At 41.6% G+C, this 25,422-nt stretch overlaps 1 protein-coding gene across 1 annotated transcript in view; it reads right to left on the bottom strand.

Moving 5' to 3' along the window:
- LOC124605919 (UDP-glucosyltransferase 2-like) overlaps positions 1-25,422 on the bottom strand; it is a 139,633-nt gene that overhangs the window by 53,798 nt on the left and 60,413 nt on the right. Inside the window, exon 2 of the mRNA XM_047137873.1 lies at positions 13,756-13,942. Coding sequence (XP_046993829.1) covers positions 13,756-13,942 — 187 coding nt within the window. The remainder of the gene's footprint in view (positions 1-13,755; positions 13,943-25,422) is intronic.

The raw sequence follows: 25,422 nt of genomic DNA, 5'->3' as shown, positions 1-25,422 counted from the left end.
GACGTAGAGCCTCAGTCTATCTGTATATTTACGCAATTATTTCGCCTGCTATGAGTAGGAAATTTGGGTGTTACTTAAATCTAACCGGACATCATTAGTGAATCAATGTAAAATATGAGGAGAAATTTGAGAAAGAAATCAAAGTTTATGGAGAAGAAATTAAAACTTTGATGTTTATCGAGGAGTGTGTAATTCAGTCAGAGACGGCAAACAACCTCGAAGAGCAGTTGAATTCCACGAATATACGAGGTGTTATCCAAAATTTTTCGGACTGGTGCTGCCATCTGTTGAAAACCTTACTTTTGGAGCAATGGTCACCATCACCCTCGAAGTAGTACAGATATGCACGTACACACCGGTCCCAGGGGTTCTGCCACTGGTCAAACGTTTTCTGGAAGTCCTGTTCTTTGAGGCTGTTTATCACCGCCAGCAATGCTTCTTGAATCCTCTCTAGAGTGTCGAACCGGTGGCCTTTCAACTTCAGTTTCAGTTTTGGGAATAGCGCGAAGTCGCATACTGCCAAATCCGGCGAATACCTACGGTGGCTGGTCCCGGCGGAGGTACCAGTCCTCCCTCGGACATGGGTATGTGTGTTTGTCCTTAGGATAATTTAGGTTAAGTAGTGTGTAAACTTAGGGATTGATGACCTTAGCAATTAAGTCCCATATGATTTCACACTCTTTTTTTAACGGTAGGTGGGGTACAACCGATATGTTGTTTTTTGTCAAAAAGGTCCTGGTGAGCATGGACGTGTGTCACGTCTCGTTGTCGTGATGCAGCAGCCACTTCCCTTGACGCTAAAGTTCTGGTCATCGTCGCCGCACGTTCTCACAGAGCAATCGCAAAACGTCACAGCAGTATGCGGAATTCTCTGTTTGGTTGGGTAGGACGAATTCTTTGTGTACAATTCCCTTGGTATCAAAGAAAACGATGATCATGCTTTTCACTTTGCTCTTCACCTGTCTCCCTTTTTTGGGTCTTGGAGAGCCCGGGCTCTTCCACTGGAACGATTGTTGCTTCGTCGTACGTGCATGCTCTTTCCCCCAAACATTTGTTGAATCATTGCAAGGGTCTCAGTAACACTTTCCCCTAGATTCGCACAGAATTTGATACACCCGTGTTGTTCTGTTCGCAGATCCATCGTAAAATCGCCACACACCAAACACAGAGTATCATGGAAATCACGGTGGACACACAACACGTCCTCTCAGCTGAATGCCACTCCGCACACTGACTCATCAGATATGCAGCTCTCGCAACGTAGCGGTGCAAAGATCTAGTACTCCTAATTTCCAGATGGCAGCACCAGTCCCGAAAATTTTGGGTTCCACCTCGTAGTCGTGTCGTGAATACAGGTTATGAGACGAACATCAACAAAAGTAAAACAATGGTAATGGAATGCAGCCGAATTAAATGAGACGAAGCTGAGTATATCAGACGTGGAGATGAGACACTATAAGCGACAGGTGAGTTCTGCTACTTCAGCTTCACAATAACTGATGTGTGGCGAAGTAGAGAGGATATAAATTCAGACTGGCAACAGCAAGAAAATCAGTCGCGAAAAAGAGCGGATTATTCACATGAATTATAAATTTAATTCTCGGGAAGTCTTTTCTATAGGTACTTGCCAGGCGAGTGGCCTTGTGCGGAAGTGAAATCTAGAGCATAAACTATTCAGACAAGAAGAGAACAGAGGCTTATGAAATTTTGGACTACAGAAGAATTTTGAACGTGAGATAGGAAGATCGGCTAACTAATGAGGAGTATTGGATCTAATTGTGGAAGTAATAAATTTATGGCACACCTTGCGTATAACAAGGGGTTGGTTGACAATACACATTTTCAGTTCGGCAACACAGGGCAAGTTAAAATGAACATCGATTGGAGAATTTATGCAGAGATGAAGAGATGTTGATAAGATAGATGGCGTGGAGACTGAAGACCAGAAAAACAGTAGTAAATCAGCAATACCTAGTAATAATAATAATAACAGTAATAATAATAAACACCTAGTGTGTGTTTCGTAAATGAAAACGGAAAACTCAGCTTAAGCAACACTGAAAATTGTGAATATTTAAAAAATATTTTCACCATGTTCTTAATGTCCAGAAGCTCATGATAATTTAGTAGAAGATTTATCTCTATCAAAGAAACTGAAGAATCAATTAAGACCTCAAAGAACAATAAAGCTAGCAAATACGAGTCTACTACAGCGGAACTTTTGAAACGGACTCTTACAAAATAAGAAATGAGCTAAACGTAATCTCTGGCGAAATCTGGGAAACGGAAAAAGTCCCAACAGAGTGAAAGGTACCCTTGATACATCCACCACAGAAGAAGGGCAAAGCACAAGACTTGACAACTACAGAGGAATTTCTTTTCTACCAGTTGCATACAAAATATTTACCACGGTCTTACTAAACAGAACAGAAGCAACACTGGACAGCTATTTAAGTGACTATCACCTTGGTCTGGGGAAGGGCAGAACATTTTCTGTAAACATATTTAATTTGAAGTGAATCTTTCGCCACAGATTACTGAACTCAAATGATGTATGTTTGTAGGTTTCATAAAGACCTTTGATTCTCTTGAAAGACAAACTATGGACAAAAAATTCGAGATTTTGGCGTAAAGTATGAATTATCAATTTTAATTCGTGAAAGGTTTATAAACACATTAGATAATGTGAAATTTCTGGGAAAAATTTCTCAGCCCGTCGAAATACACACAGGTGCATGGCAATATGAGGACTTATCGCCATTTTCAACTGTGTTAAAAAACAGTGAGGGTTTTAAATGAAAAACTGAATAAACATAAGTATCTACCAGTAAGGTTGCAAAGAAGAAGCGGAATAAATTGTCTCGCATTTACTGATGGCTCTGCTATACTTTCTGAAAATGCGACATTTGTTGTAAAACAGTAAGTAGGACCGACTCAAGAAATACTGCAGAGACAGAGAAATTTTTGCAAACATTAAGAACGCACCGATATTTCTAAAAACAGATATTGCCGGCCGGTGTGGCCGTGCGGTTAAAGGCGCTTCAGTCTGGAACCGCGTGACCGCTACGGTCGCAGGTTCGAATCCTGCTTCGGGCATGGATGTGTGTGATGTCCTTAGGTTAGTTAGGTTTAAGTAGTTCTAAGTTCTAGGGGACTGATGACCACAGAAGTTAAGTCCCATAGTGCTCAGAGTCATTTGAACCAAAAACAGATATTGGCCAAACTGAAAAGGTTAAGCAATGTAAACGCACTTAGGAGATAGCCCAAGAAAATGGTTAGTAATAAGCTGCAGTAAAGGAAAGGATACATGAAACGGGAAGGGAATATAATATAACTAAAGGCTTTTACAACAGGAGATACCTGCCAAAAAATTCAAAAATAAGGCGTTACAGTACAGTAACAAAGCCAGAATGTCTATATGCAAGTGAATGCCTAGCATTGAACTGTAATTTAGATAAACTAGAAATACCAGAAATGTGAATTATTAGGAAATTATTAGGCCGACGAAAAACTGTGGAAGGTTGTCAATTATGTAGTAATAACGAAATTTATCTAAATATTGAAAACATATCAGAAGCAGTGAGAAAATGGATGCTGGTATTTTTGGACATTTACAGCGAATCCAAAAAGGTAGAGTGACCAAAAAGGTTTTCAAATGAAATTTGCTGCCAGATTAAAACTGTGTACCAGAGCGAGACTCGAAATCCGGACTTTGTATTTAGTGGGCAATTGCATTACCGACTGAACTATCCAAACACGACTGAGTTCCCATCCTCACAGCATTACTTCCGCCAGTACCTCGCCGCCTAACTTCCAAACTTCAACCTTACTTTCAGGAGAGCTATTGCGAAATTTAAAACATAGGAGACAGGGTACTGGTGGAAAAACAGCTGCAAGGACGCTTGGATAGCTCAGTCGGTAGAGCACTTGTTCACGAAGAGAGAACTTGCCTGCGAAGGGGAAAGGTCCCGAATTCGATTCTCGGTCTGGCAAATACTTTTCATCTGCCAGAAACTGTTGTATCATTGCAGACTACGTTGCAGAGTGAATGTTACGTTTGAGATATTCAAAGTTTGGGATAAGAAGTTAACAACAAGTGGAATCTACTATGTAAAAAAGTATTTAGAAAATAAAATATAAATGAAAATATAATATAAAAGTTGAAGATACAACTGACAAAGAACTTTTTAGGAAAAAGTGTTGACAAAGAATAAGAGTGAAAACAATTGAAGTGAGGTGGTCATAAGACAGAGAAAACATAGTGGACAGCCGAAACTGCACTGCAATAAAAGAAAACTACAACGAATGAGGTACTGAAATCGGCACGTTGAACTTAGTTCCCTGAATCGAGAATAATAGCAGTAATAATAATAATAATAATGCATGGAATTTTCGAAACGACAGTCTTATTAACATTGTTTTAGGATTATTCCTCATTGCATTTTTGGAAAATGTGAATACCGACACGAATGTGTAGCAGCAGTACAGAAGGAATGAGTATAGAGAATTGACAGAGGGACTGGCTTTCTGTTGGACAGAAACAAAACAGCTTAGAGACGGAAGCTACGCAGCTGATGAAACAGAAAGCTCTAAATCTTAGGCTTATGTTATACACTACTGGCCATTAAAACTGCTACACCAAGAAGAAATGCAGATGATAAACGGGTATTCATTGGACAAATATATTGTACTAGAACTGACATATGATCACATTTTCACGCAATTTGGGTGCGTAGATCCTGAGAAATCAGTACCCAGAACAACCACCTCTGGCCGTAATAACGGCCTTGATACATCTGGGTATTGAGTCAAACGGAGCTTGGATGCCGTGCACAGGTACAGCTGCCCATGCAGCTTCAACACGATACCACAGTTCATCAAGAGTAGTGACTGGCGTATTGTGACGACCCAGTTGCTCGGCCACCATTGACCAGACGTTTGCAATTGGTGAGAGATCTGGAGAATGTGCTGGCCAGGGCAAGAGTCAAACATTTTCTGTATCCAGAAAGGCCTGTGCAGGACCGCGCAACATGCGGTAATGCATTGTCCTGCTGAAATGCAGGGTTTCGCAGGGATCGAATGAAGGGTAGAGCCACGGGTCGTAACACATCTAAAAGTAATGTCCACTGTTCAAAGTGCCGTCAATGCGATCAAGAGGTCACCGAGACGCGTAACCAATGGCACCCCATACCATCACGCCGGGTGATACGCCAGTATGGCGATGACGAACACATGCTTCCAATGTGCATTCACCGTGATGTAGCCAAACACGGATGCGACCATCATGATGCTGTAAACAGAACATGGATTCATCCGAAAAAATGACGTTTTGCCATTCGTGCACCCAGGTTCGTCGTTGAGTACACCATCGCAGGCGCTCCTGTCTGTGATGCACCGTCAAGGTTAACTTCAGCCATGGTCTCCGAGCTGATAGTCCCTGCTCCTGCAAACGTCGTCGAACTGTTCGTGCAGATGGTTCTTATTTAGCAAAAGTCTCCATCTGTTGACTAAGAGATCGAGACGTGGCTGCACGATCCGTTACAGCCATGCGGATGAGATTGCCTGTCATCTCGACTGCTAGTGATACGAGGCCGTTGGGATCCAGCACGGCGTTCCGTATTACCCTCATGTACCCACTGATGTCATGTTCTGATAAGTCATTGGATCTCGACCAATGCGAGCAGCAACGTTACGATACGATAAACCGCAATCGCGATTGGGTACAAACCGACCTTTATCAAAGTCGGAAACGTGATGATACGCATTTCTCCTCCTTACATGAGGCATCACAACAACATTTCACCAGTCAGTTAAATTTCGCGTATGTAGCACGTCATCTTCGTGGTGCAGCAATTTTAATGGTCAGTAGTGTAGCAAGGATTTTAAAGGAACACTGACAAAACGCATAATATAGCCTTTAAAATCCTTGCTATAACTTAAGTTTTAGAGCTTTATCTTTTATCATCAGCCTAGCTTCCATCTCTAAGCTGTTTTACTTCTGACCAACAGAGAATCAGAACCTGTGTCACATTGCAAACTGCCTGTGTGTTGTGTACATAGTTCCACATAGTCGGCGCGTACACAACTTTCCCACCAGAGCGCGCCCCGCTAAGCACAACAGCGTAGGCGCAGCGCTCGTCCGTCTCCACACAACAAGATGGCGCTGTCTTAGAGACGGACCAAATTCTGCTTCCGCCGATCCACGTATTAATATGTAACGCAGCCAATGAGATTGCTGCTAATGTAGAACCTTTTCTCTTCGCGGATCACACTCGCGCAGTGATACATGAACGTGCGAGGTATTATAACAAGTGTACAACCTCCGATTAGTCAGTCTGCATTTGTCTGCACCAGTCTGCATTAGTTTGTACCAGTCTGTATGAGTTCTACATTTGTCTGTACCAGTCAATAGTCAAGTTTCCGTTAGCGCTTAATAAGATTACCATATTCCTGTACATAGTTATGAAGATAAATGTATACACACTTTTGTCAGGTATCAGAGATATATGTGAGAATAAGATTAACGTACCAGTACCAAAGGAACTTCAGATTGTCAATTGTAAATAGCATCCAGAACCAAGTTAAGTAATTTTTATGCTTGTTATTATTTTAATAAATGTGTGTGAAAATTAATCAAGTTCCGTTTAAAGTTGGTCACCGTCAATCTGCTACTCTAAGCGTGCAAATGGCATTTCTATCGTCTGACCTAACGGCAGAAGATAAACACGTCACGATAAGACCACGAGACATATTGCTGACACTTGCCTACTTTGTTAGAGCGACAAGTCAAATAATCTGAAGGTGTGTGTACTGAAGGTCTTACAGTACGAACACGACACTCTGCTTTTCTCGTCCCTCTCTATTTCTGTTGTTTTCCTTTCGTCTCATGTACTCAACTTACGCCACTATTTCTGGCTGTCTGAGGCGTTTTGTCACGGTCTGTGCGACTCCCCACGCCGGGGGTTCGAGTGCTCCCTCGGGCATGGGTGTGTGTGTGTGTGTTGTCCTTAATGAGTAAGCTTAGGGACCGATGACCTCAGCTGTTTGGTCCCATAAGACCTTCCCACAAATTTTTTTCTGACCTGTCGAGACAGCCATTGATATCTTCAGTGCAGATGCACGCCAGGGTCTAACTCTTACGTGAATCGGCGAAATGCCACGAGTAACGAGGATAATGGCCAAGGGGCACTACAACAGTAATGTGAGGGCAAATTGAGAATTTGGATCTGGTGGGAGGCGTGCTAGGGTAGTCCGAGCCGTTGCAATGACCGCTGTGCCCAGTTGGCTTAGTGGCCAGAGCATCTGCCTAGTAGGCAGAACACACGTGTTCGAATCTCGGTCTAGCGCAAATTTTCAACTTTCGTCATTGATTTCAATCACTGCCCACTCACAGCCAATGTTTGTAATTCCTTTGTATCTTAAAATGTATTAGATCAAGAGGGCAGGAAGTAGTTCCCGGCGACAGCGGTGAGCAGAACCGACTGCGAACGGCCTGGCGTCGAATCGAGACAAGAGAGCTTTCTCGGTTTGACAGTCTTGACACGATCTGTATACTCCGTTCAACTGGTTAACAATTGTCTTATGGGGAAAGGAGACAAAACACAAGATGACAGCTTATTTACTTGTATACGGGGAAGGTTTTCTAGTTCGTGAATAAGGCTGTAAAAGTGGTGTCTCGTAGTTTACAGATGTCCTGACTAATGTTTATTATGTTCGTTCGATAATGTTTCAGAAATAAGCTGTGTAGCATTTATTAGATTTTAAGTTACCTTACCAGGCATTGGATACATCCAGAGGGGTCCAAAAAATGTATCCACTGTTTAAAAGTCCATAACTGGCAAACAGTCGCCAGATAGTCAGTGTTTTGTTCTTAGTTGCACCTAGTTTCTTGAGTAAACATGGCTGTCACAAGGCTTACATTTGATGAAAGGGAGTCAGTTTTGAAGTGGTATTTTAAGTGCAGTTCTAGGGGAAGGAGTAGAAGAAAAGGTTACAGGAGAATATGGGCTTGGGACGAGGAATGAAAGAGGAGAAAGACTAATTGAGTTCTGTAACTAGTTTCAGCTAGTAATAGCGAATACCCTGTTCAAGAATCACAAGAGGAGGAGGTATACTTGGAAAAGGCCGGGAGATACGGGAAGATTTCAATTAGATTACATCATGGTCAGACAGAGATTCCGAAATCAGATACTGGATTGTAAGGCGTACCCAGGAGCAGATATAGACTCAGATCACAATATAGTAGTGATGAAGAGTAGGCTGAAGTTCAAGACATTAGTCAGAAAGAATCAATACGCAAAGAAGTGGGATACGGAAGTACTAAGGAATGACGAGATACGTTTGAAGTTCTCTAACGCTATAGATACAGCAATAAGGAATAGCGCAGTAGGCAGTACAGTTGAAGAGGAATGGACATCTCTAAAAAGGGCCATCACAGAAGTTGGGAAGGAAAACATAGGTACAAAGAAGGTAGCTGCGAAGAAACCATGGGTAACAGAAGAAATACTTCAGTTGATTGATGAAAGGAGGAAGTACAAACATGTTCCGGGAAAATCAGGAATACAGAAATACAAGTCGCTGAGGAATGAAATAAATAGGAAGTGCAGGGAAGCTAAGACGAAATGGCTGCAGGAAAAATGTGAAGACATCGAAAAAGATATGATTGTCGAAAGGACAGACTCAGCACACAGGAAAGTCAAAACAACCTTTGGTGACATTAAAATCAACGGTGGTAACATTAAGAGTGCAACGGGAATTCCACTGTTAAATGCAGAGGAGAGAGCAGATAGGTGGAAAGAATACATTGAAAGCCTCTATGAGGGTGAAGATTTGTCTTATGTGATAGAAGAAGAAACAGGGGTCGATTTAGAAGAGATAGGGGATCCAATATTAGAATCGGAATTTAAAAGAGCATTGGAGGACTTACGGTCAAATATGGCAGAAGGAATAGATATCATTCCATCAGAATTTCTAAAATCATTGGGGGAAGTGGCAACAAAACGACTATTCACGTAGGTGTGTAGAATATATGAGTCTGGCGACATAGCATCTGACTTTTGGAAAAGCATCATCCACACAATTCCGAAAACGGCAAGAGCTGACAACTGCGAGAATTATCGCACAATCAGCTTAACAGCTCATGCATCGAAGCTGCTTACAAGAATAATATACAGAAGAATGGAAAAGAAAATTGAGAATGCGCTAGGTGACGATCAGTTTGGCTTTAGGAAAAGTAAAGGGACGAGAGTGGCAATTCTGACGTTACGGCTAATAATGGAAGCAAGGCTAAAGAAAAATCAAGACACTTTCATAGGATTTGTCGACCTGGAAAAAGCGTTCGACAATATAAAATAGTTCAAGCTGTTCGAGATTCTGAAAAAAGCAGGGGTAAGCTATGGAGAGAGATGGGTCATATACAATATGTACAACAACCAAGAGGGAATAATAAGAGTGGACGATCAAGAACGAAGTGCTCGTATTAAGAAGGGTGTAAGACAAGGCTGTAGCCTTTCGCCCCTACTCTTCAACCTGTACATCGAGGAAGCAATGATGGAAATAAAAGGAAGGTTCAGGAGTGGAATTAAAATACAAGGTGAAAGGATATCAGTGATACGATTCGCTGATGACATTGCTATCCTATGTGAAAGTGAAGAAGAATTAAATGATCTGCTGAACGGAATGAACAGTCTAATGAGTACACAGTATGGTTTGAGAGTAAATCGGAGAAATACGAAGGTAATGAGAAGTAGTAGAAATGAGAACAGCGAGAAACTTAACATCAGGATTGATGGTCACGAAGTCAATGAAGTTAAGGAATTCTGCTACCTAGGCAGTAAAATAACCAATGACGGACGGAGCAAGGAGGACATCAAAAGCAGACTCGCTATGGCAAAAAAAGGCATTTCTGGCCAAGAGAAGTCTATTAATATCAAATACCGGCCTTAATTTGAGGAAGAAATTTCTGAGGATGTACGTCTGGAGTACAGCATTGTATGGTAGTGAAACATGGACTGTGGGAAAACCGGAACAGAAGAGAATCGAAGCATTTGAGATGTGGTGCTGTAGACGAATGTTGAAAATTAGGTGGACTGATAAGGTAAGGAATGAGGAGGTTCTACGCAGAATCGGAGAGGAAAGTAATATGTGGAAAACACTGATAAGGAGAAGGGACAGGAAGGTAGGACATCTGCTAAGACATGAGGGAATGACTTCCATGGTACTAGAGGGAGCTGTAGAGGGCAAAAACTGTAGAGGAAGAAAGAGATTGGAATACGTCAAGCAAATAACTGAGGACGTAGGTTGCAAGTGCTACTCTGAGATGAAGAGGTTAGCACAGGAAAGGAATCCGTGGCGGGCCGCATCAAACCAGTCAGTAGACTGATGACCAAAAAAAAAAAATTTTATTACGAAAACATTAATGACGTTCACCAGCAATGGGTAAATAAGTATCAAACAGAGCCACCGACACGTTTAACGATTCGTCGCATTCGATACAAATTTGAAGCCGAAGGCTGTGTTAAAGATATACACAAACAACGATCTAGACGACCTGTAACAGTAACAAGTCCAGCTAACTCCCGTCGTGTGTTACAACAATTCACTCGCTCACCACAGAAGTCTGTGAGACAGTGTGCCCGTGGAACTGCAGTGAGTCGCTCAAGTGCTCGGCGAATTTTGAAGACGGCAAATTGGAAGTGCTGCATCCCACGATTGCTACACGCAATGAACGAGGACGACCCGGATCGCAGACTGGAGTACTGCGAGTGGTTTTCTAACATGGTGCGCAACGATGAAGAATTTGCAGAGATGATTGTGTGGTCTGATGAGGCACAGTTCCAACTCAATGGGTTGTCTTACCGGGACTTGATTGGGCCATTCTTCTTTGACGACACAGTTACCCGCGAGGTGTACCTTCTTCAGACATCCATTTTACCTGCCATCCGAGACTTGTATTGAGACGGAAGAGTTTACTTCCAACAAGATGGTGCCCCAGCCCACTACCAAAATCGTGTTAGGGCGTATCTCGACGAAAATTCTACCAGGAAGATGTATAGGCCGTAGAGGTGCTGTGGAGTATCCACACGTTCCCATGACCTAACTCCTCTGGACGTTTACCTGTCGGAACACTAAAGGACGTCGTTTATCCACCAAAGCCACGCACATTGGATGACCCTCGAGATTCCATCGTACATTCATGTGCAAATATCCAACTGAACACGTTGCAGTCAGTAGTTCGTGCTGCAGTTCGACGGCATCGTCTGTGTGTGGATGTTAATGGTGGCCATTTCGAACACCTACAGTGATATCTTTAAGTTGGACTTTAAGCTACACTTTCACCAAAAATGAGACAACTCCGTCAATTAGTTTGCAAGTTATCGACCTTTAAACAGTGGATACATTTTTTTGGATCACTCTGTATTTTATTTAGAATGAAAATATACATGATAAAAATGAAGAAGTATAGCTAAATTAGCGCTACGCTTCCTGGCTTCTCACTCCGTTCGCGATGTTAAGCCGAACCTGAAATTACCATGGATAGAAGGACTTAACAGATCAAAATTGAAAGTAGGGCTTAAAATCTACCGCAATACGATTAAAACAATACTTAATCAACACTTAAAAATACTACGGTGAACAATGAAGTCACAGAACCACTCGATGGATTGTATTTAGGTCATCTGAACACAATGACTCGACGTACAGTAAAAGAAATGAACAGAACAAGAAAAATAGGCTACAAAGTTTTTGATAAGCTATAAAGAACTTTCAAAAGCAAACTCCCAGTGGGGTGAAAAGGAATGTTTAGAATCATCGCGTACTGTCAGTTTTGACTGAAGGAAGTAAGACTATGTTTTAAGGGAAAATTTTCAGAAACTGTTGATTGTTCGACAGTCAATGGAGACGCATCTTGTTTAGTACTGGGAGAAAAAGCGTTGTGAGAGATGAAGATTAGAACTGTTAGATGCAACCGTTTTGCTGTTCAAATAACTATTTGCATCTCACGTTTGACCATTTTCGACCCCTTGGCGTATACGAATGTTCAAACTTGCTTAATGCCTTAAGAAGTCGTACGCAAATTCAGTCCGGAGGTCAAACAATGTAACACTATCCACATACACCCGGATATCAAGAGGGCACCATGTCTTTTTCTCAGCATAATAGCTTACGATCTTTAGTAGTTACAGCTACGCATGGAAGTCCCTTCATTTAACGAATTCGCCATGGCTGTCTGTCGTAGTACAAAGAGAACTAACAAAATGTATAATTTATGACGGAGGATACGATCACCACGAGATAAGAAAAAAATGTTCAGATGAGTGTGAAATCTTATGGGACTTAACTGCTAAAGTCATCAGTCCCTAAGGTTACACACTACTTAAGCTAAAAAAGGGCGAACACACACACACACACACACACACTCATGCCCGGGGGAGGACTCGAACCTCCGCCGGGACCAGCAGCACAGGCCATGACTGCAGCGCCTTAGACCGCACGGCTAATCCCGCGTGGCAAGATAAGATGAGATGTAAATCGGTACTAATTATGTAAAATGTCCCCTTAGAAAAATTAGTGAATTACTGTGCTGGTAAACCCGTTACGTTATTTGATTTTCAAACAGCTGAACAAAACTGAACGTACTCAGACATTTCTCTCTTTACTTATTCTGATCATCACTAAACTGACACACAATATTTTTAGCGCAACGCAATCTGACTTTTAATAATCCCTACAAAAGAATGGCCCTGACTAACAATAACCTGTACCTTTCATGAATCACTTACCTCACGAAAATCGTCATTACTCGAACTACTGCAATACAGCGAGCGCCAATATTGCCAGCTAAATAAAAGATTCTAACTACTGAAGGCACTAACTACTGATAGGCATAGTTAGCAAATGAAAGATTTTGATAAAGAACAAACAATGTATATACCTTAATAGTGTTCAAAAGTCATTATATATATATCAGTTCATGACATCCAGTGTTACAAATTTACTGTCTCTGATGGACACACGTCCAGATCATACTCTCTCAAAACTCCGCCATCTCTCTCCCCACATCCACCACTGCTGGCGGCTCACCCCCAACTGCGCAACGCTACGTGCTGCCCAACAATACAATAGCAAATTCCAACAATGCAAACCAGCCACAGACTGCACACAGCACAGTCAGTGATTTTCATATAAAGCGCTACATGGCGTTATCAACGTAAAAACCTAAACAGCCTACTTACAATTCATTCGGAACTATGATAAGTGCATGCTGTATAATTATCGCGAAGCAAATCGCCTCTTCCCACTTCCAACGTCCTTTTCAATAAAACTGGCTTTGGAGGTTGAAAGCGAGCACAGTCGATATTTATACTAAATATTACTCCCAGAAAAGATATTTTTATATCTCTAATTAAAAAGAGTAAAAATTCTGCTGGAAATTTTAACATAGGTAGTAAGAGATATTAAAAGTTTTTTTCCTTCCTTCTCATTCGAAGAACATGAAGTTAAGGTGAGGAAAATTCAGTGAAACTCATCATTACACAGAGGTTGTGCATTACAGTGTGTCTCACTCTATAATTACATTTCTGTCACCTACAATTATCTCAGAGGGGGAAGGATGCGTGATTCATATTTTGGACATCAATTAAGAAGAAAGGCAGTCGTTTTTGTTTTATATTCATCAGTTCTGGAAGTAGCTTACGGGTGCTCAACGCCAAAACTATCAGCGGATGAGATTCTAGGCAGACAGGGCGTACATACTTTGATCGGGTCCGTTGTGATGTACGTCACTTCGTGGCCCCTCTTAGCAAGTTCCAGGACGATAACTCTCAGAGGCAGCACGTGACTGATGGCGGGGAACGGCGAAGCGGCCAGGATCTTAGCACACTCCGAACCTGCCACCGCCAGCAACACGACCAACAAGACGGCACCGTTCATACTGTACTGCCTGCGAACAGGAAACAAGTCAAAGGTTACACATTCTGACTCCAGGAGCTCTCACAAAAAGTACCTGCAGAAACACTCTTTTAGTTTGTACATGTAGTTGTATGATATGTAAGATGAAGTCATTTCACATTATTGTATGTCGTAGAAGGGAATGAAAATACTTCGCCCAAAGTGCTGTAGACCGAAGCGTTCTCAAGGTTTCGTAGTTCGTGCGCTCTCTTTTCGTTTTCAAATACACTAATGCCTTGTGGTTGAATTTACAAGCAGGTTTCAAATTGGAGTACTGTGACGGGCTAAGATCAGGCGCCGAATAATGAATCAAATAACGTTCTGAAGTGTATCCGACCTTATTTGACAACGTGATTTCTCAGTTACAATAATATTCGGTACGTACTGTTTCGCATATACAGGTTGCTCCTGTAAAAGCGTGCAAAAATGTAACACTGAAGAATTTGAGGTTGGGAACCTGGGGTCTGAGTAGCCAGCATGTCTACTCCCCTATCTAGCATTACTGTTTGAAAGGAATCTACTGGGACACCCTTACATGTGGTGCCCAAATATTGTAATGATGCTAATGTAAACTAAAAGAAACTATTATAGACGATGTATGTCTCTGATGGGCTCTATAAAGCGGATCGCTGACAGTGCACGACTGCAGAGCCAAAGATACTCCTTTGCTATGAGATCGTAGAGTTGGAGTAAGAGGGCGCTTGTCGCACAGTAGGGGGTAGACGTGTGTGAGCGAAAGAGGATGGAGTAGGCAGTTCTTCTGGTGTGCTCTGCGAAGTCACCAAGTGTTAAATTATAATGTAGGAATTACGAGTACATATATTATTGGGAATACAAATGTGGAAGCAAAAGTCTTCTCGCTAGCAAGGTAAAGATGTTAGATATTTACGACTCTCGTTTTGCCAGCCCGTTAGTGTAGAAGAGTTGGTTGATAATGGGCAATTGTTGAGCAGCTCCAGAATGTACGTAAACAGACTTGATGTAAAGGCTAATTGGATATTTCCCTTTTGTAATGTTCCTAAGAATTGTTAAGATAGGTATATGTAATTTCATGATTGTCTTTATGTTTTATTAGTGACATTATATGATACTTTCTCTATAAATCTCATTGTTTGTGACTCAATTAGCAAATATGATGTAATTTGTCTCAGTAATGTAATTTCAATTGTCAGATGCTTTGGAAAACCAAACTTAACTTCCTATTCAATTTCACTATTGAAAAGGTCAGTGTTAGTAAATCACCCAATTCAGTACCTCCTCCCTGTCCAGGTCATATGTTTTTCTAAGATACTGAATTATTATTATATGTTTTCATTTATCAGCGAAAAGAATTTTTTTGTACATTTCAAAGCAACACAGCCAGCATCGCACAGCGCCGAGCCTGTAGCTAGCATACTTTATTCTTCTTCATGAGAGACCAGAATATATCGCGATCCACCGTTGCTACTTTAGAGGTAAGGCCGGTATTACACTATCAAATTTCTTTGTCCAGTATCTTAGTCAAATATCTTTGTCACAGAAATTTGATGGTGTAATAGGGAACTTTGTCAAATGTCGTCAAATATTTGATCAAATCTAGGGCCTCGCTGTAGATTTGATTAAAGAAGTCGCTTGTCTTCTGTTCACTGCAATGTGACATGTTACCAGGTGGAGCGCTAGCATCGCTCCAGCGTTCTGTCATCTGTAGTGTTTTTATAAGCATTGCTGGTAAATACAATTGGTGTGTACTGACAACTACAAAATTAATAGAGATGTATGAAGCTGATGAGGCGTTTTACCAAGTGAGGCACCCTGAATACAAAAATAGGTTAAGAAGATTGGAGACCTAACCTAACCTAATCTAACCTGACCTAACTCTCTCCTGTAGCAAGGAATCGGAGTGTTACAGTGAGCCTGTCTTCTGCAGATGTAGCAGTTCTTAAGAATATTGTACTTCGTGATATGAGGATACACTTCACTGAGCAAATACTGAAATGTATGCTCATCCATTCTTAAGTAATTGATGTACGACTTGATGCCCTCCACTATAAGCTCACATAACAAGTTTTGTTGAATGCTTTTATCGTGTCGTCGTAAAACCCATGGCTTCACCCAGGTATGTTTCCATTTTTCCCCCGCTTCTCTTCCGCATGTGCACACAGTGCAATTGTGGTACATGCAACTGCTGCGGTTAATAACAAGTTGTTGTTGTCAGCCATCTTGAAGTTTGACTAAAAATATTATGACAGTGTAATACCCTTTTTTAGCGCCACGTCAAAGATCTTCGTCAAATATATTTGACGAATATTTGATCACATCTTTGATCTAATCTTTGACAAAGAAATTTGATAGTGTAATACCGGCCTAAGACATTTTTATTTTTGTTTCTGCATAGGGACCAAAGTTACCAGTTTTGAACAGCGCCAGAGGATTCAATGTCTAAGGGGCTCAATGTATTTTGCAGTGACTGTATTTCCTTATTTTTATTGGGAGTTGCATTGCCGAATCAGTTCGTATAAAGTTTTTGCTAACACTAACACAGAGTAAGTACATCACTTGCAGTTACAACATCTTGCTACGCGATAACTCCAGTTTTTCCCATTTCAGGCATTCATACAATGTAATCCAAAAACAAATCGATAAAGAACATTAGACATTCATTCAAAGTAATACAAAGAAGATTTTTTAAAGAAAGTTGCAAGTTTTCCATCGTATTACAACTAACATGCGTACAAGTTTACACGTACTGTGCTGTTTATTTACATGTGCATTCTTTATTTCCTGCAAGGAAACAAGGAGGACGAGCCTAATTACTAGGAAGGCATGATGCAGGTTTCGTTTACTTTATTGGTCCATAAGGTGGGTCTATTGTATCGTATTTACATTGTCCCATGACAGAACGTGCTATGAATGAACAACAGACTCATTCATTACTTAGTGCTGTTCAGAGACGTACAGTACAATACGATGGAGCAGTACGGGCATAGTTTCGCAGAGCTCACTGATAAGCACCTTGTGTATGGGGAAGTACGTTGCAATGTTCTCGCTGCTGAAAGGCAGTACAGGGAACGATTCCCTAACAGGCATCGTCCGCCACGACGAGTGCGGGAGACTGGTTCATTGGAAAGAAGACACGAGGCCCTGGCAATGTGAGGACCACTTGCACAGCCGATTTTGAACAGGAGGCCTACGGCGTCGCCTGACCTGAATCCCCTTGATTATTTCTTAGAGGGATATCTAAAGCCACTTGTGTATAAGACCCCAGTGGATACGGAGATGGAATTAGTTGCCAGAATTCTGGCTGCCTGTGATGTGTTTCGAAATACGCCAGGGATATTTGTCAGGGTGGGTTAGAATCTAGTTCGCCGATGTCATTTGATGGCCTTCAGTTTCATATTTCGTAAGATACAGTAAAAATGCTACGTTCATTGTGTCAATGATGGTATTGTAACACCGAAAATGCAGGATGGATGGCACCTGCTACCGATATATAACGTTTTTTTTAATTGAATGTAAATATTTGTAATTTAAATGCTTTCTTTAAATAAGTAAGAACATTGCTTCGCTGTATGTGTACATTTAGGTAGAAGTCTATTGACGTTTCATTGTATTTATCTGTGTTTTGCTGTGAAACTTATAAGCTCTGGTAAAAAGCCAAAGGAATTGTTATTTCCATCGACTAGCAACGATAATAGCAGTGCTTGTGCGTTGTAAAATCTTTGGGTAGGGGGTTGTCGCGCAGAGCGTGCGGAGAGCGGGAGACGGGTTCCAGCGCTTGTAGTGTGCGGAAGTGTGGTGTTAACGCTCTCGCAGTATAGAGCACCATTTTCGGCGGCATCATGTACGCGCGCCGGCCAGATGTCTAGAGCAGAAGTACGGACAGTGGACGGGCGGAAGAGGATGTATTAATTACGATTGCCCGTTCCTTAGCAGTTCCAGCAACGCAGTTTCGTCGTCGGCTCCGAGTTTCGTCGTATTCACAGCACTGAAGTAAGACTGTTCATTGGTAGAAAGTATTAACGCTAACCCAGGAGCACAAATGAATGTGATTTGCCTGATAAGATTTATTCAAATAATGATCAGTTGAACCCAGGGCGATTGTGTTCTCATTGCCCCCAGACATTGTTACCAAGCAGGATCCTTGTTCCCTTTTTTTTTTTTCTAATATGCTAACAGAGTCTCATAAGAAACAAATTGAATAGTTACAGCCAGTTTATTAATGAATGATTTCTTCTTTAAGAATTTTAGCCTCAATCTACTCTCAATTAACTGTTGTACAACAGAGGCTTCAGTATATGACTGAAGTAAAGGAATTCCATTTTTCAAGTTTGAGAATCAATCACTGGAAAAAATCTAAATCTAAAGAAATGCACAAATTAAGAGTGCGGAAGTTTTATTTATTTTACATATAGCTTGGAGCACATGGCTGATTGGTTTGGTACGTATTGTAGTATTTAATTCAGTTCAAGTCACTAAAAAAGGATGAGTTGTTCAGACAATAATATGAAAGCCAATTTACGAAATAAGTAATGGCAAAGTAAAAAGTGTTTGTTTTTCTCTAAATTTCTTTGATGACGTTATGCTGAGGTCACTGAAAGTCATTGTTCACGTAACGAAGTACAGTACTAACATACAGTTTAGTTGCATATTTTCAAATCATTATTCTATTGCCTTTTTCAAAATTTAATGCCAAATATTACGCAAGAGTGACTTCTCAGTTTTCTTTATTATTAAATACTCACTTAAAATTAGTGTCAAAAAAATAAAAACGTGGCAACCTTTAGTTAGCAGTTAACTGTAACTAATGTAAATGAAAAAGTACACACTAATGTGTTTTTATTGCTTGTATCTCCTTAAGCTGGCTTCTCCGACCGCAGGTTCCCACCTCAAATTATTCAGTGGGGCATCCTCTGTGACCCGTCAAACTTTTACGCGCTCTTACGGAAACACCCTGCATAATTTCGTCAGGAAAACATTCTATTCGCGTAAAATGATCTAATTGTTAGTGGAGGACACTGGACTTCTGCGATTTGAGACAAACTTAAAGGTTTGACGAAGGTATATATTCATAATTTGCAAACATTTAATATACAGGGTGGTCCATTGATAGTGACCGCGCCCAATATCTCACGACATAAGCATCAAACGAAAAAAGTACAAAGAACGAAACTCGTCTAGCTTGAAGGGGGAAACCAGATGGCGTTATGGTTGGCCCGCTATATGGCGCTACCATAGGTCAAACGGGTATCAACTACGTTTTTTTAAATAAGAACCCCATTTTTATTACATATTCTTGTAGTACGTAAAGATATATGAATGTTTTAGTTGGACCACTTTTTTCGCTTTGTGATAGATGACGCTGTAATAGTCACAAACAAATAAATACGTGGTATTACTTAGCATTCCGCCAGTGCGGACGGTATTTGCTTCGTGATACATTACCCGTATGAAAATGTACCGTTTACCATCTGCGGAAAAGGTCGATATCGTGTTGATGTATGGCTATTGGCCAACGGGCGTGTGCTGTGTATGCTGCTCGGTATCCTGGACGACATCTTCCAAGTGTCCGGACCATTCGCCGGATAGTTACGTTATTTAAAGAAACAGGAAGTGTTCAGCCCTATGTGAAACGTCAACCACGACCTGCAACAAATGATGATGCCCAAGTAGGTGTTTTAGCTGCTGTCGCGGCTAATCCGCACATCAGTAGCAGACAAATTGCGCGAGAATCGGGAATCTCAAAACGTCGATGTTGAGAATGCTACATCAACATCGATTGCACCCGTACCGTATTTCTATGCACCAGGAATTGTATGGCGACGACTTTGAACTTCGTGTACAGTTCTGACACTGGGCACAAGAGAAATTACGAGACGGTGACAGACTTTTTGCACGCGTTCTATTTAGCGACGAAGCGTCATTCACCAACAGCGGTAAGGTAAACCGGCATAATATGCACTATTGGGCAACGGAAAATCCACGATGGCTGCGACAAGTGGAACATCAGCGATCTTGGCGGGTTAATGTATGGTGCGGCATTATAGGAGGAAGGGTAATTGGCACCCATTTTATCGATGGCAATCTACATGGTGCAATGTATGCTGATTTCCTACGTAATGTTCTACCGATGTTACTACAAGATGTTTCACTGCGTGACAGAATGACGATGTATTTCCAACATGATGGATGTCCGACACATAGCTCGCGTGCGGTTGATGCTGTATTGAATAGCATATTTCATGACAGGTGGAATGGTCGTCGAAGCACCATAGCATGGCCCGCACGTCCACCGGATCTGACGTCCCCGGGTTTCTTTCTGTGGGGAAAGTTGACGGATATTTGCTATTGTGATCCAGCGACAACGCCTGACGACATGCGTCAGCGCATTATCAATGTATGCGCGAACATTACGGAAGGCGAACTACTCGCTGTTGAGAGGAATGTCGTTAGACGTATTGCCAAATGCAATGAGGTTGACGGACATCATTTTCAGCATTTACTGCATTAATGTGGTATTTACAGGTAATCACGCTGTAACAGCATGCGTTCTCAGAAATGATAAGTTCACATAGGTACACGTATCACATTGTAACAACCGAAATAAAACGTTCAAACGTACCAACGTTCTGTATTTTAATTTTTAAAAACCTACCTGTTACCAACTGTTCGTCTAAAATTGTGAGCCATGTGTTTGCGACTATTACAGCGCCATCTATCACAAAGCGAAAAAAGTGGTCCTACTAAAACATTCATATTTCTTTACGTACTACACGAATACGTAATAAAAAATGGGGGTTCCTATTTTTAAAAAACGCAGTTGATATCCGTTTGACCTATGGCACCGCCATCTAGCGGGCCAACCAAACCGCCATCTGGTTTCCCCACTTCAAGCTAGACAAGTTTCGTTCTTTGTAGTTTTTTTCGTTTGACGCTTATTTCGTGAGATATTTGGTCCGGTCACGGTCAATGCACCACCCTGTATATATGGTAGATACAATCTGCTTTCTGCAGTTCCTCGATGCCATATGGGTAAGGAGCGGTGTCGCGGATTGTCCTGTCATGCCAAGTTTTCGTGCGCGCTTATCTTCAGCTAGAGGGCGTCCACGGGCGGCTTCTAAGAGGTCTTTGGCGAGCTCGTCCTCTCGCAGACTATCCGCCGAGGAGGGAAGCCGTGCCTAGCAGGAAAACTCGTGAGGGGTGCGGTGCACCTGGCAGTCCGTGGTTGGCTGCTGTGCTTCCGACGGCGGACGCGTGTGATGCGGTCCGCTGTAATTAGCGGTATCGCGGGAAGAGGAGCATTTCCCAGGGCGGTCCAAGGACCGGTGTTGCAAACCGCCGCCTGTGTCAGAGTTCTACTCTACGTCTGCCACGGGACCGCAAGTTGCATGTCTACATCTCTGCTTTAATATCCGGTGGGAAGCTTTTGAACTGGTTGCTTACATTTAGCAGTCCGGCCCCGCCGCTGTAATTGCAATTACCACACGTTATGCCAACGGAGTGTCTTGCAAGGTCCGCTAATTTCGCTAATGCTCGTTAACTGGGCTCGCCTCTGTGAGAATCCGATACCACCTAATTATCATCTTCTTTTTAAATCACTAGATTTCTTTCACAAGGTTCAGCGTCCCGTGGTAGAGCTTCCTTGTAATTACAAGCTTGCTGTTTATAACGTTGGTCTTCGACGAGAAAAGTGAATATCGACAAAGGATCTTAAATTCAGAAAATTTTGCCGGTGTGGACAGAGCAACGTTTTGGTGTGACTTTAAACGCTCCACCTGTGTTCTTTGCGCTTGCTCGTTGTGGAGTTCACCCAGCCTAGGCTCCCTAAGCTATTGATGAGATTGTCTCATTTAGGGCGGTAATGCCGGTTATGCAACCAAAAATTTTCTGCATCTTGCAAATGCAGCAAAACTGTGTTAACTTACTGTATTTCTCCGCTATATCACCTGGTAGTAGGAATTTTTTACTTGTCATTTCTTATGTTGTAAAAAAGAATGGTATTAAAGGAGGGATGCAGCTAATTCGTAAATATAATCCCGAGGGCTTGCTGTTTGCTGTTCAGCTATTTGTTGCCACACTCTCCTGCGTGTGTTAATTTATTGTGTTTGTAATAATAGCTTTGTGTATGTTTCAGTACCAGTTAATTTGAGCTACCTGGTCGTGTTCTTGTGGAGTGTAGGAGGTTCAACTAACTGCCCGGTGCGAGCCACATGCAAACCAAGAGACTGCTCAGAGAATTTTGTAAAAGCCTCACCCTCAAATTTCATATTACAGTTTTATATATACCTTTGCTTAAAACTGTCTCTAAATCGATTAAATATCACTGGAAGTGTATAGTTAAAGTTCAATTGAGTGTTACTCTGAGTTTATGTAAATTATTTCACGCATTGCTTACAGGTTTCCAGTGTTGCTTGCTTGTATTTAAAGACCTACAACGTCAAGACTATGTGATTTTACTCTCAAATGCCCAATGTTGTAAAGTATATTTGGTAACTTTCATCACATCTTAGTCTTTGTTTTGCAGTGCTCTCAGTTTGCAAATTGGTAACTACACCCTTTGGTTTTGGGGGCCACTCTTTTTAAGTTTGCTGCTTCGCTAGTTATGTAAGATTTCGTAATTTTAATAAATTGTAGCTCAAATGTGCATTAACGAACAACGTCCAGTCCACATTTCTCCAGGCCTTCCTTGTCCTTCCTAGCAGAGGCGTATTGAGGTTTCTCAGGTAATTTTTTGAGGTAGGTCAATTACGGCACAAAATATAGTTTCGGTGTACCATATCAGTCATTTATCTTTTGTCTTTTAGGTCAGCAGTAGTTCAACTGTAATTATATGGTTCAAATGGCTCTGAGCACTGTGGGACTGCCGGTCGCGGTGGCTAAGCGGTTCTAGGCGCTTCAGTACGGAACCCCGCTGCTGCTACGGTCGCAGGTTCGAATCCTGCCTCGAGCATGGATGTGTGTGATGTCCTTAGGTTAGTTAGGTTTAAGTAGTTCTAAGTTCTAGGGGACTGATGACCTCAGATGTTAAGTCCCATACAGCTCAGAGCCATTTGAACCACTATGGGACTCAACTTCTGAGGTCATCAGTTCCCTAGAACTTACAACTACTTAAACCTAACTAACCTAAGGATATCACACACATCCATGCCCAAGGCAGGATTCGAACCTGCGACCGTAGCGGTCGCGCAGAACTGTAATTATGCCATTCCATATTGTTATAATAATTTCCATCTCTTCACAGACCTAATAATCTGTTGTGCATATTCCAGTATTTCTCTTCCACTACAATTTTTCCCTCATACTGCTCCTTCTATAACCCGCTCGTGCATTCCATACCACTTGTCGCAACAATCCGCCTCTTCTCCTGGGTGTACATATTCGTAGACTTCTTCCATTTTCTACACTTGTATGTCTACTTAACTCTTGTCGTCCTATTGCCCCAAATTTAAAATGTTTCAGGTCACACACTATCTGGTCAAAAGTATCCACATACCTATTAGTGGACATTAATTTGGTGCATGTCCACTCTTTGCCTTTATGATGGCTTTAACTATGTCCGGGACACTTACAACGATGTGTCTGAACCTCTGTGAAAGAATATATCTACATCTATGTGATTACTCTGCTATTCACACTAAAGTGCCTGGCAGAGGGTTCAATGAACCACCTTCAAGCTGTCTCTCTACCGTTCCACTCTCGAACGGCACGCGGGTAAAACGAGCGCTTAAATTTTTCTGTGCGATCCCTGATTTCTCTCATTTTATAGTGATGATCATTTCTCCCTATGTAGGTGGGTGCCAACAGAATGTTTTCGCAATCGGAGGAGAAAACTGGTGATTGAAATTTCATGAGAAGAACCAGTCGCAAAGAAAAACGCCTTTGTTTTAATGATTGCCACTCCAATTCACGTATCATGTCTGTGTCACTATCTCCCCTATTTCATGATAATACAAAACGAGCTGCCCTTCTCTGTACTTTTTCGATGTCATTCGTCAGTCCCACCTGATGCGGATCCCACACCGCACGGCAATACTCCAGAATAGGGCGGACAAGCGTGGTGTAAGCAGTCTCTTTAGTAGATCTGTCGCACCTTCCAAGTGTTCTGACAATGATTCGCAGTCTTTGGTTTGCTCTGCCCACAACATTATCTATGTGATCGTTCCAATTTGGGTTATTTGTAATTGCAATCCCTAGTATTTAGCTGAATTTACAGCCTGCAGATTTGTATGACTTACGCGTAATCGAAATTTAGCTAATTTCTTTTAGTACTCATGTGAATAACTTCACACTTTACCATATTCAGGGTCAATGGCCACTTTCACACCATACATATATCTAATCTAAATCATTTTCCAATTCGTTTTGATCATTTAATGGCTTTACAAGACGGTAAGTGACAGCATCCTCTGCCAACAATCTAAGAGGGATACTCAAATTATCTCCTATGTCGTTAATATAGGTCAGGAACAATAGAGGGCCTATAACACTTCCTTGGGGGACGCCGGATATTACTACTGTTTTACTCGATGACTTTCCGTCAATTACTACGAGCTGTGACCCCTCTGACAGGGAATCACGAATCCAGTCGCACAACTGAGACGATACTCCGTAGGCATGCAATTTCACTACGAACCGCTTGTGTGGTACAGTGTCAAAAGCCTTCCGGAAATCCAGAAATACGGAATCGATCTGAAATCCCTTGCCAATAGCACTCAGCACTTTATGTGAATAAAGAGCTAGTAGTGTGTTTCACAGGAACGATGTTTTCTAAACCCATGTTGACTGTGTCTCAATAGATCGTTTTCTTCGAGGTAATTCATAATGTTCGAGCACAATATATGTTCTAAAACCCTACTGCATATCGACGTTAATGATATGGGCCTGTAATTTAGTGGATTACTTCTACTACCTTTCTTGAATATTAGTGTGACCTGAGCAACTTTCCAGTCTTTGGGAACGGATCTTTCGTCGAGCGAACGGTTGTATATGATTGTTAAGCATGGAGCTAATGCATCAGCATACTCCGAAAGGAACCTAATTGGTATACAGACTGGACCAGAAGACTTGTTTTTATTAAGTGATTTAATTTGCTTCACTACTCCGAGGATATTTACTTCTACGTTACTCATGTTGGCAGCTGTTCTCGATTCGAATTCTGGAATATTTTCTTCGTCTTTTTTTGTGAAGGCATTTCGGAAGACTGTTTAGTAAGTCTGCTTTGGCAGCACTTTCTTCGATAGTATCTCCATTGCTATCGCGCAGAGAAGGCATTGATTGTTTCTTGCCGCTAACATACTTGACATATGACCAGAATCTCTTTGGATTTTCTGCCAGGTTTCGAGAGAAAGTTTCGTTGTGGAAACTGTTATAGGTATCTCGCATTGAAGTCCGCGCTAAATTTCGAGATTGTGTAAAAGATTGCCAATCTTGGGGATTTTGAGTCTGTTTAAATTTGGCATGTTTGTTTCGGTGTTTCTGCAACAGTGTTCTAACCCG

Source organism: Schistocerca americana, chromosome 3 (genome assembly GCF_021461395.2).
Source record: "Schistocerca americana isolate TAMUIC-IGC-003095 chromosome 3, iqSchAmer2.1, whole genome shotgun sequence".
NCBI classification, from domain to species: Eukaryota; Metazoa; Arthropoda; class Insecta; order Orthoptera; family Acrididae; genus Schistocerca; species Schistocerca americana.
This window is presented reverse-complemented; position numbering and strand designations above follow the sequence as displayed.